Consider the following 13,586-nt stretch of genomic DNA (forward strand, 5'->3'; position numbering starts at 1 on the left):
AAGAGAGATAATATGATAGGATCAAGAGAGGAAGAAGAGGACTAAGAAAAATAGTGGAAAGATATCACCTGGCTATAGAACAACCAAAACTAGAAGAAGAAAGCAGTAGTTTGAAAGAAGATCTTTCATCCACATTTTCACTGTTCAACCGCTCAAAAAGTCTTGAAAAAACTTCAATTTTATTATTAAAATCGTGTCCAATTAAAGGGGGTCTATACCATATATGTGTAACCTTTTAAATATCCTCAACTGCCTCATAAAACGACTCCTAATCACTCGAACACACTGACTTAACTTAATAGACTCAAAAGAGAACTCTATCTAACTAATCCCGGGTACTAACTTCACCCATTCAACTCAGAGAGTCAACTCAATGGGTCAACTCTGATTTGGAAGAGTTGACACAGTTCTGAACTCAGTGGACCAGCAGTGTACCAGCCTATTTCCCCATCGTGGGAAAGTTGCTTGGTTTTTTATTTGTTTGTTTTAAGCTAGTTTATTCCTATTCCTATTTGAGCTGGAGTCCCAACTAATTAGAATGCTGTCTACTTATAGTGTTTTAAGTCATTGGAACTCTATCTTTAAGAGTTTTTAGTGATTTGATTCACCACATAGGATTGCCGACCAGGGGGTGGGCTTTACTATCTAGTTTTTTATTGTTATTTTATTGTTGTAGTGGGATTCTTATCGCTCTTTTTATAAGTAAAGAACCTGTTGGGCAGTAGCCCACGATTTTGATATTTTATGAGCTTTTGTTTCTTGAGATCCTATGGTGATGCAGTGATGATGGTGCTATGGTGATTCAGCTAGGTTATTGTAGTGAGGCAATAACTGGTTAGTGGTGATTCTAACCTAGCTCTATATTGGTAAATCCATAGTTCATATCCTCTCTCTTCTATCTTTTTCTTTACTAACAATTGCTGAAATCAGGTCAGTTCCACCTTTTCGTATGCTTGATCTATCACTCTATTAATTCTGTTCCCTTCACTCGATCTTTTATTCAATTCCATAACTATATCTGAGTTGCTGTGGGTTTTTTTTTTTTTTTTTTTGGGTATTGCTGTTGGAGGTAATAGCAGACTTTCCCAGCGATTTCTATGATTCCTACCAGCAGTAGGAAACCCTTGACCTCAGAATCCAGTGAGATTTTGGGGTTCTGTTCTATCATTCTACGGTAGCCTTCGACCATAATTTAGCCCAGATCAGATTCGCTGATCCGCTGTGGTTTAATTTCTCCAATATTACTGCTATTATTTCTGTTTTGAGATTACTTGTTGAATTCTGTCAGATCTTAGAATCTAACCATCTGATCTTGATGGACTTTTAATATGTTAAAATTTTATTCACATGCAATTCTTTAATTTTGTTTTATTGAATTTTTTTTGAATTTAGTCTATTTCCTAGTCTATGATTCTGGCTTGTGGTTGGTTTGCTGAAACCTGGTCTTAGGTGGATTTAAACCTCATCACTCTCTATTTATGGGCTTATAAGTTAGGCTCGTTACAATAAAAATTAAGAAAATAAAAGGTCCAACCTATAATATTAACTATTCAAAGCTTGTTTTCATCCCATTGGACTGCCACCTGCACCTTGGGGGCCTTATAGACTTGGTGTCTTTTCTTCCTTATGGGATCAATGTCTAATGCAACTGTATCAATTCCCCCTTTGTTGCAAAAAACTACTCCTTGAGTTTTGTAGTGTCGTAGCACCACCACCTTTAGATGATCGCCATCGTTAAACACTTGCTTTGACTTGATGGTGGTCCAACGCTTTTGTTAAAAATCAGCAATGGAAGTGATCTCAACTCCACAATTTGTGGAGGAAGAATAAATTCAATTGCTGCGATCTCTTTAGAAACAATGTGAAAGTGATTGTCTTCAATTGGAATGTTTTCTTTAATCACATCAATCTCAATTGGAGGGTTGTTTACTTCATCAACTTGATCTTCAACTTGGTCTTCTTTGATTCCACTTTTCCTTTTAGCATATTTTGCTTTAATTTCCCCTTGCTTCTCTTGAACCCGTTTTGTGTTGTTCTGCAACTCTTCCACCAAGTTGATCACGTGTCAGATTTGTTGCTTATTCATGATGAATAGAGGAACCGGGACTTGGTTCTGATACTAAATAATGCAGTTCAAGGGTCTAAAAAGGAATCTAGAAGAATGAACTACAATGAAAATCACTATTTTTAAACTATATTTAGGAACTTGAGATGATATAGCAACTATGGATGACCAGATTCGAGGAACTGTTTAGATAGATTGTAAACAGTATCCAATCTCCAGATTTTGGTTCTTAGAAATAATATCTAGCAAGATATTAACCAGAATTATGAAATTGAATTTTGTACTACAGAGAAGAAGAGAAAATATATGATAGGATCAAGAAAGAAGAATAGTGGAAAGATATCACCTGGCAAGAGAAGAACCTGAACTAGAAGGAGACAGCAGTAGGCCAGAAAAGAGCCTTTAAAAACGTTTGTAGATCTCAACAGCTCAAAGATTCTTTATTAACTGGCTCAAAGACTCTTGATTAACTTCAATTTTATTATTTTAATAATGTCCAATTGAAAGGGGATTTATACATATTTGTAACCTTTTAAACTTCCTAAACTGACTCATACAAGTACTCCTAAATCCTAATCACTTTCATACATTGACTTAACTTAATAGATTCTAAACAGATTTTTATTTAGCTGATAAGTATCTTAGTCTAACTCAAACATTTAACTAATAGTCCCGTGTACTAACTTCACCCCAGCTTTATGGCATATAAATTAGTCCCTTTACAATGAACCCCAAGAAAATAAAAGTCCCAATCTGTAACATAACTATCCAAAACTTGTTTTCAGCCCATTGGACTGTCACCTGTCCCTTGTGGGTGTTCTGGACTCACGTCTAGGCCTCTCTACTGGATCAATGTCTAATACAACTGCATCACCCTTTTAGCATTTAATCAGGTAGTTAAAACGAAGTTACATAACTTCTAACTTGTCATATTTGTTGGAAGATGTATGCACCCAACTGCTTCAAGTTAAACTTCTGGCAAATTACTGTGGTTGCAATTTTTGGAAGAATTGAAGCTAGCTGATTTTTTTTTTCCAGAAAGGAATGCTTTTCTTTGACGCAGCCCAGTTTGATGGGATTCTGAAAAAGATTTCTGAGTTCAACAATGTTCTAATGTCAGACCCGGTATGTTTTGTCTAGGCTCATAACTTTCAAGACATCAGTTGGTTGCTTGATTACAATATACATATATTTTTTCCTTTTATCACCTCTACTAATTGCTTGATCATTTGTGCTATTAAGTTCTCCAAGGGTTTCTTGCTTTCTTCATTTATGGTCTTGATTATTTCATTTTTGCTGTTGTGCTTTTGTGAAGTTCTATTGTTGTTTGAAGTTTGGTTTATATATTTTGTTTATGTAGATCTGATGGTAGAGAACCTGGGAGAAAGCAGTTACTTGTTTGATATGTTGTGCTTCTGGCATTTTTTTATCTATATGGAATTAGCCTTATTGTTTGTGGAGGGATTCTGGAATCAATATACAACGTATTTAAGGGAAAAAATTGAGAGAAAGGTGCGTAGCTCTCCCAAAACATTGGAAAAGTACAAGAAAATCTTTTAATGGAAGACTACGCCATAAATATCCTCGTCCTCACCACCCCTTGCCTGGCTTATTTTTTTTCGGGGCTGTTATTTGCTACTGGGTGAAGCTTGCAGGCTCACCGACTGGTTATCTCCCGCCATATCTCTTGGCTGTTTTCAGATCTGAGTTCCTCTCAGGTGTTTTCTTTTTTGATTCTTCATCTTCTTTCCCCCTTTTCTTCTTGTATGCTCTCTGTTATTTCCCTGTCTACTGGTTCACCCCTGTTTCCGACAGTACTTATAGTCCCTGTCTATGCTGTCATTTGCTCGCTTTGGTTTCCATGGAGTGAGGTGGTCAGTTGGGAGCTGAGTTCATAACCATGTTTTTATATGATCACATGTTTATAAACTAACCCTCTTGCTTGTGCAGCTTCCAATAACTAATGAAAAATTTCAAATAATAGTGTTCTCAATAAAGTGATAAACACAAAATAGAAGGTACTTAATAAAATCTACCTTAAAGTCTCCTACAAGTAAAAGGAACTGCTAAAATCTTGGAGAACTAATTGCTTGGACCATTTATGATACAAGTTATGGATGAAACAACACCCATATCTAGCTCCATCTCCTTGCTCAACCCTGTATAATACATAACTCTATAGGATGGCAGTGATTGAATCACCGAAAAGAACTAAACTTTGCATGTGTGGGGTTCCCGTCTGCTTACATGCTCCCAAGTAGGCCCCACTCCTGGAAATCATAGAGAACACAGCAATACAGCTTAACAACTAGGGTACAATGTGGAAGACACCGACCATCTCTTCTTTGAGTGCCCTCTGCCAAAGCAATCGGAAAGGCATCCTGATCAAATGCTGGCCCGCCCATCGTAGAATCCTGCCTTTCTCCCGCGAATGGATTTGGATTGATATGACTTTTGCAGGTTCTTCTATCTGTGACACTGTTGGGAAGCTAGCTTTTTGTGCTACCCTTAATCATATTTTGATGGAGCGTAATATCAGGAAATGGACCTCCAACTCTCGCTTTTATCAGCAGATTTGGGATTCCATTTCTTCTGAAATTAAGGCCAAATTAGCCTCAGCTCCCGCTTCTTCTTGTATTGACTCCCCAAGGAACAGGCTCATTGTTGTCTCCAGGGGCTCACTACTGTCTCTCTTGTTGATCCGGACCCTCATCCCTAAGGGCTGGTCTATTTTTCTTTGTTTTGTTGCTCCCCTTTAGGGGGCCATGTAATTTCCTTTTCTCTTTGGTAATGAATTTCTTATTCACCCAAACAAAAAAACAACTAGGGTACACAGCCAAATGTTGCTGTTACTTGTTTGGTCACTTCCACCAGAGAAATGTCGATCACAACCCCTTACAGATATCGTGGTTTCCTGTAATTAATCAAGCACACACAAATCTTTCAGTAGTTTGATGAAATACTATGAATGAGTATAAATATCGTTTTTGACCAAATTCTCAAGATAGAAACCGCATGTAAAAGGGTAATTTGAAGGAAGATGAGCTTTTCCAGAATCTGGCAGTGAGACGTGGTGATACAATTTTGAGTTCAAGTTTCTTACCTCATCACATCTTCAACCTAAGCCATTTCTTGCCTAAAGTACACCTCTGGACAACCCAAAGGCCATTAGGACATCAAGTTAGGAGTGCCCTCTAACAGTGATGGAGCATTCACACCAAACAGCCTGGCTGCAATGCTTATGATGGCCTGGATGCTAAAAACATTCTTATGGGTAGACGGTTTTACTGGTTTAAAATAGAATTTGGGAAATAAGTGAGGAGAAAAGAAAGAAAAGCAGCAGTGCGGAGAAGAGGAAGAATTGAGAGATGCAGTAGCAATCTTGTGGTTGGATTGTTATGAACGCTTAGATCAAGAACCGGGTCCAAACCTGTATTTCACTCCTGTAGAGATAGTTAGGATATATTTATTATAGATAACGTTAGTAGCATTAGGAGATTGAGTTGAAGATAGTTTTAAAGTTATTTTCAGAATACAATTAGGATTTTTCAAGTCTATTTATATCCAACAATATTCATCGAACATTCAGATTGGATTTGAATGAAAAGTTTTTGTTTTCGGGGCTGTTATTTGCTAGTGGGTGAAGCTTGTAGGCTCTATCTCCCACCATATCTCTTGGCTGTTTTCAGATCTGAGTTCCTCTCAGGTGTTTTCTTTTTTGATTCTTCGTCTTCTTTCCCCCTTGTCTTCTTATATACTCTCTGTTATTTCCCTGTCAACTGGTTCACCCCTGTTTCCCACAGTACTTATAGTTCCTCAAAGATTGGGATTGATCTCCCTCATCCCTTCCCCTTTCGTCCTAAGATTTTATGCATGAGTTCCCCTACCCTAGGCGCCTATAGACCTAGGTTCTTAGCCACTGAAAACCATCCCGTTGAGAAAACCGACCTGAGTTGCAGAGCTGGTTCCCCTAGTTCCACAGCCCAGTTTGCAGAAAATTATTATTTTACTACGATATCTTTTGGGTCTGCTATTGGTTACTCTTAAGCATAGTTATCAAAGCGTTGCCTAGGTGACTAGTTGATTTTGCAGAACCAAGGAAACCGGCCACCTAGTTGTCTAGGTCCGAATATCCGTCCTCGAAAGGGAAAGGGGGAGGGGAAAGGTAGGGGAAAATGTAGGAATAGAGAAAAGGGAGGAAGAAAAATAGGAATGAGAAAAAGAATAAGAGAAGCAGTCGCAGCAGCAGCAACACTGTCGTAGTTGCAGAAAAGAAGAAGAAGTTGCAGCGGCAGCAGTGCTGCTGGAGTTGCAAATAAGAAGAAGAAGAACCTACCTGTCACTGCTGCAACAATCAAGGCTGTGACTCTCTTCCAGCGTCGAAGAACTATGTTTTAAATTTTACATATAAATTTCCCTAAAAATTACATCTTAAAATATTAAAATTTCATATTTTACATGTGACCCCCCCTTTGTATGTGCACACATGGGCACCTAGGCGCTGCCTTACAACTTTGCCTGCAGTCCAACCACTGCTTTCTTTTCTCTGCAATTAGTCGTTGATGTTGCTTTATAAATCTCGGAGACATACTGTAATGAGGCCTGAAGATTGTATATTTAGGGCCAATTTGGCATTGCATAAAGTGTTAAAGTAGCATGTCACTTACTTCCCTGTAATGCTCTAACACAAGGTTCCAACATTTTCTGGGCCTTATAGCTCGGTTAAAAGATTTAATTCTGGCTGTTGAGTTATCCAATCCAAAAGCTTAAGCTATTAGGTGTAGAGGCCCAACTGATATATGGAGGCATTCAAAGTCCCAAAGTTTTACAATGTGGGATTATTCCCAACATTTTCCATCCATAAAATGTTTTAAAAGCACTCCTTTGTCATTCTTGAGACTACTGGTTTAAGCACTGGTGTAGTCTCTGAACTGTCTCACCATCTCACTTATTTGTGAAATTTATCAGCTGTCATGGTTGTGTTTCTGTCATTTTTTAAGGTGGTTTCCCTACTGATGGTTAACAGTTGACCTGGTTTTCAGTTTGATGTAACACTTGGATAGAATGACGGTCTGGGGAGGGTTATAATGTACGCAGCCTTACCCCTGCTTTCACAGAGAGGCTGTTTCCAGGCTCAAACCTGTGACCAGTTGGTCACAATGGAGCAACCTTACTGTTCCACCAAGGCCTGCCCTCTCTTAAAACATACACAACTTATAAAAAAAAACATCTTGGTTAATGGATCGACAAATAAATTGTGCAACAGTTTGTGATTTAATTGAAGTTATTGATCGTAATTGGTTTTTGAATTAGTTCCTGAGTGACTGATCCTGCCCTCCGGTTATGTTGTGTACTTGACTCTTCTGATTTCTCTGATATAATATTGAGTTTTTGTTCTGTTTTCTAGTTTTTATTCTGATGATGGGTATCCAGCTGCTGTGAAGCTGGAAGGGTTTCCTGCTGCCTGCCTTTTTCTGATACATTATTATATCTGTTTGCCCTCCTAAATTTGTAGACTAGTTGTCTATGCAATCATCTAATAGTGGGTCGACATCTGGCAGTCCAACATTGCCATGTGCCAGAATGCAGATTTGAAAATTGGTTGAAACAGTCGACCCTGTTTGATGAATAAGGACTGTTGGAGAAATAAGGGGAAAAGCCCCACAAGTAGCTGAGCTAGGTCATTAAGAATGACATGTGGCATGTATAGGGGTCCAGGAGATTCCCAGTCTATCCAACAATCCGGGTGACCAACTGACCAATCATGTTGCAAAAAATGGCTCTCTGTTTTCCTTATATATGCGTGCTTTTATTAAAATGATGGAATTTGTTGTAACAGGGGCAAAATTCATTGTCACTAAATGAGCTTCAGCTCTCAAGGCTGACTTCGGTTGTTAAGATATTAAAGGACACATCACACTATCATTGTAGTAAATTTGCTGATGCTGACATTGCTTTGCTGCTGAAGTTATTGAAGTCATGGCCAGTTGCGCTGATGTTTCCAGGTTATTATGCCAATTTTAACTACTACCTTTTTTTTTCTTCTAGAATATGACTCACTGTTTTTTTTTTTTTTGGTTTTCTATGTCCTTGTGATTTTTTTAAACTTCAGTTTACCATCTTCTTTATATATTATTTGTTTATTTATTTAGTTGTCTTGCTATAATGCCTCCTATTTTTTTAAACTTCAGGTGCTGCAACCACCATCTTTGCCAGTGCTTTTTTATTGGTCATGTACAGGAAACAACCACTTTAGGTCCTAGATGATATCTTCTTGAATATGATTGTTGTTCTTGCGTGTCTGTGTGTGTGTGCGCATCTGCATGTGCTTGCATGTATGCATGCTCGGTTGTGTGTGCGTGTGTGCGTGTGCGTGTTACTAAACTCTTGCTCTCCTTGAATGCATTTATCCATCATGGGCATTTTAATCAACGCAAATATCGGACAGTGCTCAGCTCTTCGGTGGTATGTTTGTATAGAATTAGAGAAGTTGTTCTCTGTTTATGTTGAGTAATCCTTTCACTGTATAGATAAACAAGCGATCATTTGCTGTGTTTGATCTCTTACATAAATTTCTAAATATATGTTTGCTGTATTTGATATTTTTATATAACTTCAAAATATATATTTTTTAGATTCTTCTTAAAGACTTGATCTTAGCCAAACCTACCAGTTAGGCATTCTTTCAACATTATTGGCAGATTAGGCAACAATATTTGAAACTTGATTTGAGTATATTTTAGGTTAAAATCAACTCTCTAAACCCATGTGAGGGTCAATGTTGAGAAGGATATTTTAGGACTGGAGGTGCTACAATTTATTGATGCAGATAAGTCAGAGAAAGAGCTTATTTTAGTGGAAATAAGCCTTGGGATGGGTTATGTATGTATTGGGCCTTTGATTCTGTGTTTATTATGTAATTGGCCAATTTTCTATTTTTTTTTGGATTAATAAATAATTTCATTACCTAAGGAAAGAAAAAGGGGGGGGGGGGAGGGAACAAGCGCTAACCCAATACAACTCCCGCCAAAGCGACAAAGGCAAGCAAAATCTAAGGCAAGAGCCCACACAAAACCTACTCACTAAACAAACCAAAACAAAGTACCAACAAGGCAATCCGAAGGCAGCCCCAGAGAAACAAGACCTCTAGTCCAGGTCCACAGTTTCGCGGCTGAAAACATGATCTCTAGTAATCGAACTCATAGGCAAGATCTTCTCAGCGCAGGGAAGGGAGTAGGCAATCTAGGGGCGAATCTTAGGGAAAGGAGGGGAGCTGGGGTTACAGCTGCGGAAAACACGAAGAGGCGGGGGAGCATTAGGCTGGGGCTCAAAGATGGGAGCAGCAAAAGAAGAACTAAGGCCCAAACAAGAATGGGCCAACAAACCGGAGTTAGAGCAAAGGGGTGAAATAAAAGGAGTAAATGGACTGTTGGGCCCAGCTGGTCCAAAAGGCCCAGCCGAAACAACGGAAGAGGGAAGGGAGGGGGAGATGGGCCGAGGAATGGAATGGGAAGAAAAAGGAGAGGGGTTTACTCGGGGCCCACTAGAGGAGGACCACGAGGAGAGTACAGGAAGGGGTTTTTAAGGTTGTTGAGGTAGCTGGAAATCCCGAAACGAAAAGGGGAGGAAATGGGAGGGATAGAAGGAGAGATGTCTGGGGAAGGAGAAGTCAGGGCAACAGAGGGAGAAACCGACTCGACAATGGAAGAGGAAAGGGGTTCTTCAATAGAGGAAGGGGACACCGTCAGAGGCGCAAAAGAGGAGGTCAGAGTGGTAGGGGTAGCAGAAGAGGAGTCGGGCAACTACTCCAAAGGGAGGAAACGGTTGGGACCAGCAGTCCAAAGACCGCCAGAGACCATTGGACAAGGAGGAGGAGCAAAGGGAAGGCCGCAAACACATTTAGATCGCTGCCGGCGGTGACCACAAGAGGGAGAAGGAGAGGGGTTACCATCACCGCCATGACAGGAGGCATTAGGGGGAGGGTACCAGGAGTGAGAGGAAAGGAGGGGATCGAAAGAGGGTATAATAGGGGGGAATTCACTGGATTGATGGAAGGAGGGACGGTGAGAACATGGGGCTCAAGAGGGGGATGGGGGAGGGTTCTAGAAGAGGTGGGAATGGGAGAAGGATTTTGTCGAAGATGGCATTTACCCTGTGAGTGACCGAACACTCGATAGGAAGCACAAAGGGGGGGTTTTACAGTCAAAGCTCACAGGTTGCTGGAAGGAGACCCCTTCATTTTCAGAGACTGTGATGAAAGACGGAAGAGGAGCATCAACGGCGACTTCCTCACAGATTCGGGCAAAGGCATGACGATCTTTTTTCTTTGTTCTTCCATCTGAGAAGAGAGGCTTTCCAAGAACAGAGCCCACCACACTGAGACCATCCTCACACCAAAAATGGAGCGGAAGCCCTGGCAGAGAAACCCATAGAGGGATAGAGCTAAGATCAAGCTTGTTGAGCTGCAGGTGCCTATCCCATTGTCTGAGGAGGATTGGTTTCCTACCAACATTCCAAGGACCACCCCCAAGCACACGAGATTTGTCCAGGTCGTCAGAAAATTTGAAGATGAAGAAGCCATTTCCAAGCAAAAAAGTCTCTACTGAACCCATGAGCTTCCATTGATTGGAAAGAGAGGATTTGACAATCGGAAAAGGGGGGCGGCTGCCAATGAAATGCCCTACAAGGCAGGATTCCCATTTGCGAGCTTCATTGACCAAGAGGGTCGGATCATAATGAGCAACCTTGGAGGTGCCGTTAATGGTGGGGGGGGGGGACAAAGTGAAGCCTAAGGCCATCTCCAGAAGGAGACTTGAAGTTGCCAAACAGAGAGGACGAAGACAGGCCAGGGGTAGCAAAGGGGAGGTGGGAGGAAGGAGAAGATGGGAGGGAGGACCAGGGAGGTCGGGCATGGGAGCTTAGGCCATCTCGACTCTCGAGAAGGAGACCAGTAGCTTTCAACCTTGCAGATGTAATTGGCCAATTTAATAAGCCTAAAAATGTGTAAAAAGTAGAAAAACGGGATTTACTTTGTTAGTTTAGTTAGAGTCCTATTTTGAGCATGTTTTCTTTATTATTCAACTTTCCTAGTCAATTTAGGATACCTTATAAGTTAAGAATTTGGTTAGGCTTTTCCTTTTTAGTATCTAAGTCTATTTTTAAGTCTTCTATATAAGTTTGTAAGAGAGGCTAGCATTGAACAGGAATTTGAATAATAGAAAAGTTTGTTTATGCAATGTTGGAATCCTGAGATAGGATAGGTGAGAGGCCTAGGGTTTGAGTCTTTGGAAACAGCCTCTCCACAAACCGGGGGTAAGGCTGTGTACATTTTGATCCTCCCCAGACCCCGCAGTGGCTGAAGCCTTGTGCACTGGGTACGCCCTTTTTATATTCATTGCTGTCAGGGTCCATAGTATTAAATCTCGTTTCGGAAGGCCATTTCGGCTAGACCAAAATTTCCGAGATACCGTCGAAATATTGTATTTTTTGTCTTTGAGTTTTGCTTGTCCATTTGTGGGTGTAAAATGACCGAAATTTTGACGAAACATTGCATTTTTTAGACCAAAATTTCCTAAATATTGCATTTTCTCAATTTGATGTTGCATTTCATTTCGACTTGACCGAAATATCCGAAATTTTGACCAAAACAAAACGAAATTTTGAACTATGCCAGGGTCCATCTTCTTCAGCTGAGCCAGCAGGGAAACCCCCCCCCATCGATCCAAGAGAATCTAGGAAAACCTTAAGGCTGTTCGATCTCTGTTTTCTCTCAGTTCTGATCATAGTTGTCATGGCGTCGCCATGGCGTCCTGGCGCTAGGGAAAACCACATATCGAGCTTTGCCACGGTTAATGTATAAATATCGACCGATATGGCCTCCATGGCGTCGCCATGGACGCCATACCACGATATATGGGACTATCGGTCGATATTTGTACATTTGAATGTATAAAAGTTAGGCTTAATTTTTTTTTTTAAAACCATTTAATAGCTTAGATGCTTTTTCGTTACACCTGCAATACACATTAACATAAAAATTAAAAACATTAAACATATACCCTAATTTGGGGGAAATAGAAATCACAAAAGCCAAAAGAAAGTTTGAGAGTCGAGACAGAGGAACAGTTCGTGAGACAGCGGATCGTGACTCCGGTAAGCGGCAACTTTGGCTTTAGTTCCTGGCTTCCTGCAGCTCTCGGCAGAGAGAATTCTTCACTCCTTCGAAGTTCGAACCCCTCCGGCAACCTCCAGGACTCTAGGCAAGTAATTTTTATTTTTTTTTTTAATTTGGTTCTTCTTCCTCCTCCCAGTCCTCCGGCAACTCGATCTTTCAGTTCAGTTCTTCAGTTCTTCTCCTCCTAGGCAGTCCTCTTCTTCAATTCTTCTCCTCCCAGCCTCCGGTAATGATTACAGCCAGTACTAGTAGTATCATTTTTTTTTTATTTTTTCTTCTTGCCTTGCACAGCCACACATACACAGTTACACACACACAGACAGGGAGAGAGTTGAGAGACAGAGGGGGGGGGATTTATTTCAGTTAGTAGTCCTCTCGGTTTTTTTTTTCCTTTTTTCTTTTTCTTTTGTCTTCGGAACTGCTTGTACAGTCACAGAGACAGGGAGATAGTCGAGAGACAGAGGGGGGGGGGGAGGGGTTTATTCCAGATACAGCCATAGTCCTCTCGGTTTTTTTTTTCTTTTTTCTTCTTCTTGCCTTGCAGTTGCAGGCTTGCACAGTCACAGAGAAGGTGTTTTTATTTTATTTTTTCTTCTTCTTACCTTGCACACAGCCACACAGTTGCAGGCTTGCACAGTCACAGAGACAGGGACAGAGTCGAGAGACAGGGGGGGGGGGGGGAAGGGATTTATTATAGCCAGACAGCCAGTAGTCCATCACTGATCACTCACAGTCTCACACACACACAAGTACACAACAGCAGCAAGCACATATTCAACTCCATAATTTCAGTTTTTTTTTCCCTTCAGCTTAATGTTAATCTGCTAAAAACCAGTCCTTTGATTTTGTGTTTTCCATCCTAGCTTAGGACTTATCTCAATTCTCAACAGCTGCATTGATCAGTTTATGTGGGGTTAAAATAATTAGTTGATATTTTTCTAGTAGTACACTTTCATGTTGATTTTTTATGTTATAGGATATATATTATAGCATACTAAATGACATTAAAAATTGAGAAAATAAAAAATAAAACATGATCGCCATGGCAGGCGACATGTCGATATATCGACGTGACACCCCTCCACCGACTTGGATCGCCATGACGCCGTGACAACTATGGTTCTGATCTTGTCTTCTATGTGGGGATTTATCTTACTTTCAAGAAGAGTACCCATTTCATTGGCAAGAGAAGTATTCGACCCATTTGCTACTTCATCAGGTTATTATTCCCTCATTTGAGTTCCCATTCTTCTCTTTCTTTGGTGGTTGCCATTATGAGATCCCATTGTTCTTTTTCTTGTTCACTGAAAGTTTTTTATTTGATCCTGCCTGGGATTAGACCTATTC

At 40.4% G+C, this 13,586-nt stretch overlaps 1 protein-coding gene across 2 annotated transcripts in view; it reads left to right on the forward strand.

The window, feature by feature from the left end:
* The window catches only part of LOC122661239 (phospholipase A-2-activating protein), an 84,943-nt gene that overhangs the window by 57,437 nt on the left and 13,920 nt on the right, over positions 1-13,586 (forward strand). For both annotated transcript variants that reach the window (XM_043856583.1, XM_043856582.1), the window contains exons 15-16: positions 3,104-3,190; positions 7,905-8,070. In XM_043856583.1, coding sequence (XP_043712518.1) covers positions 3,104-3,190; positions 7,905-8,070 — 253 coding nt within the window. The remainder of the gene's footprint in view (positions 1-3,103; positions 3,191-7,904; positions 8,071-13,586) is intronic.

Source organism: Telopea speciosissima, chromosome 5 (genome assembly GCF_018873765.1).
Source record: "Telopea speciosissima isolate NSW1024214 ecotype Mountain lineage chromosome 5, Tspe_v1, whole genome shotgun sequence".
Lineage (NCBI taxonomy): Eukaryota > Viridiplantae > Streptophyta > Magnoliopsida > Proteales > Proteaceae > Telopea > Telopea speciosissima.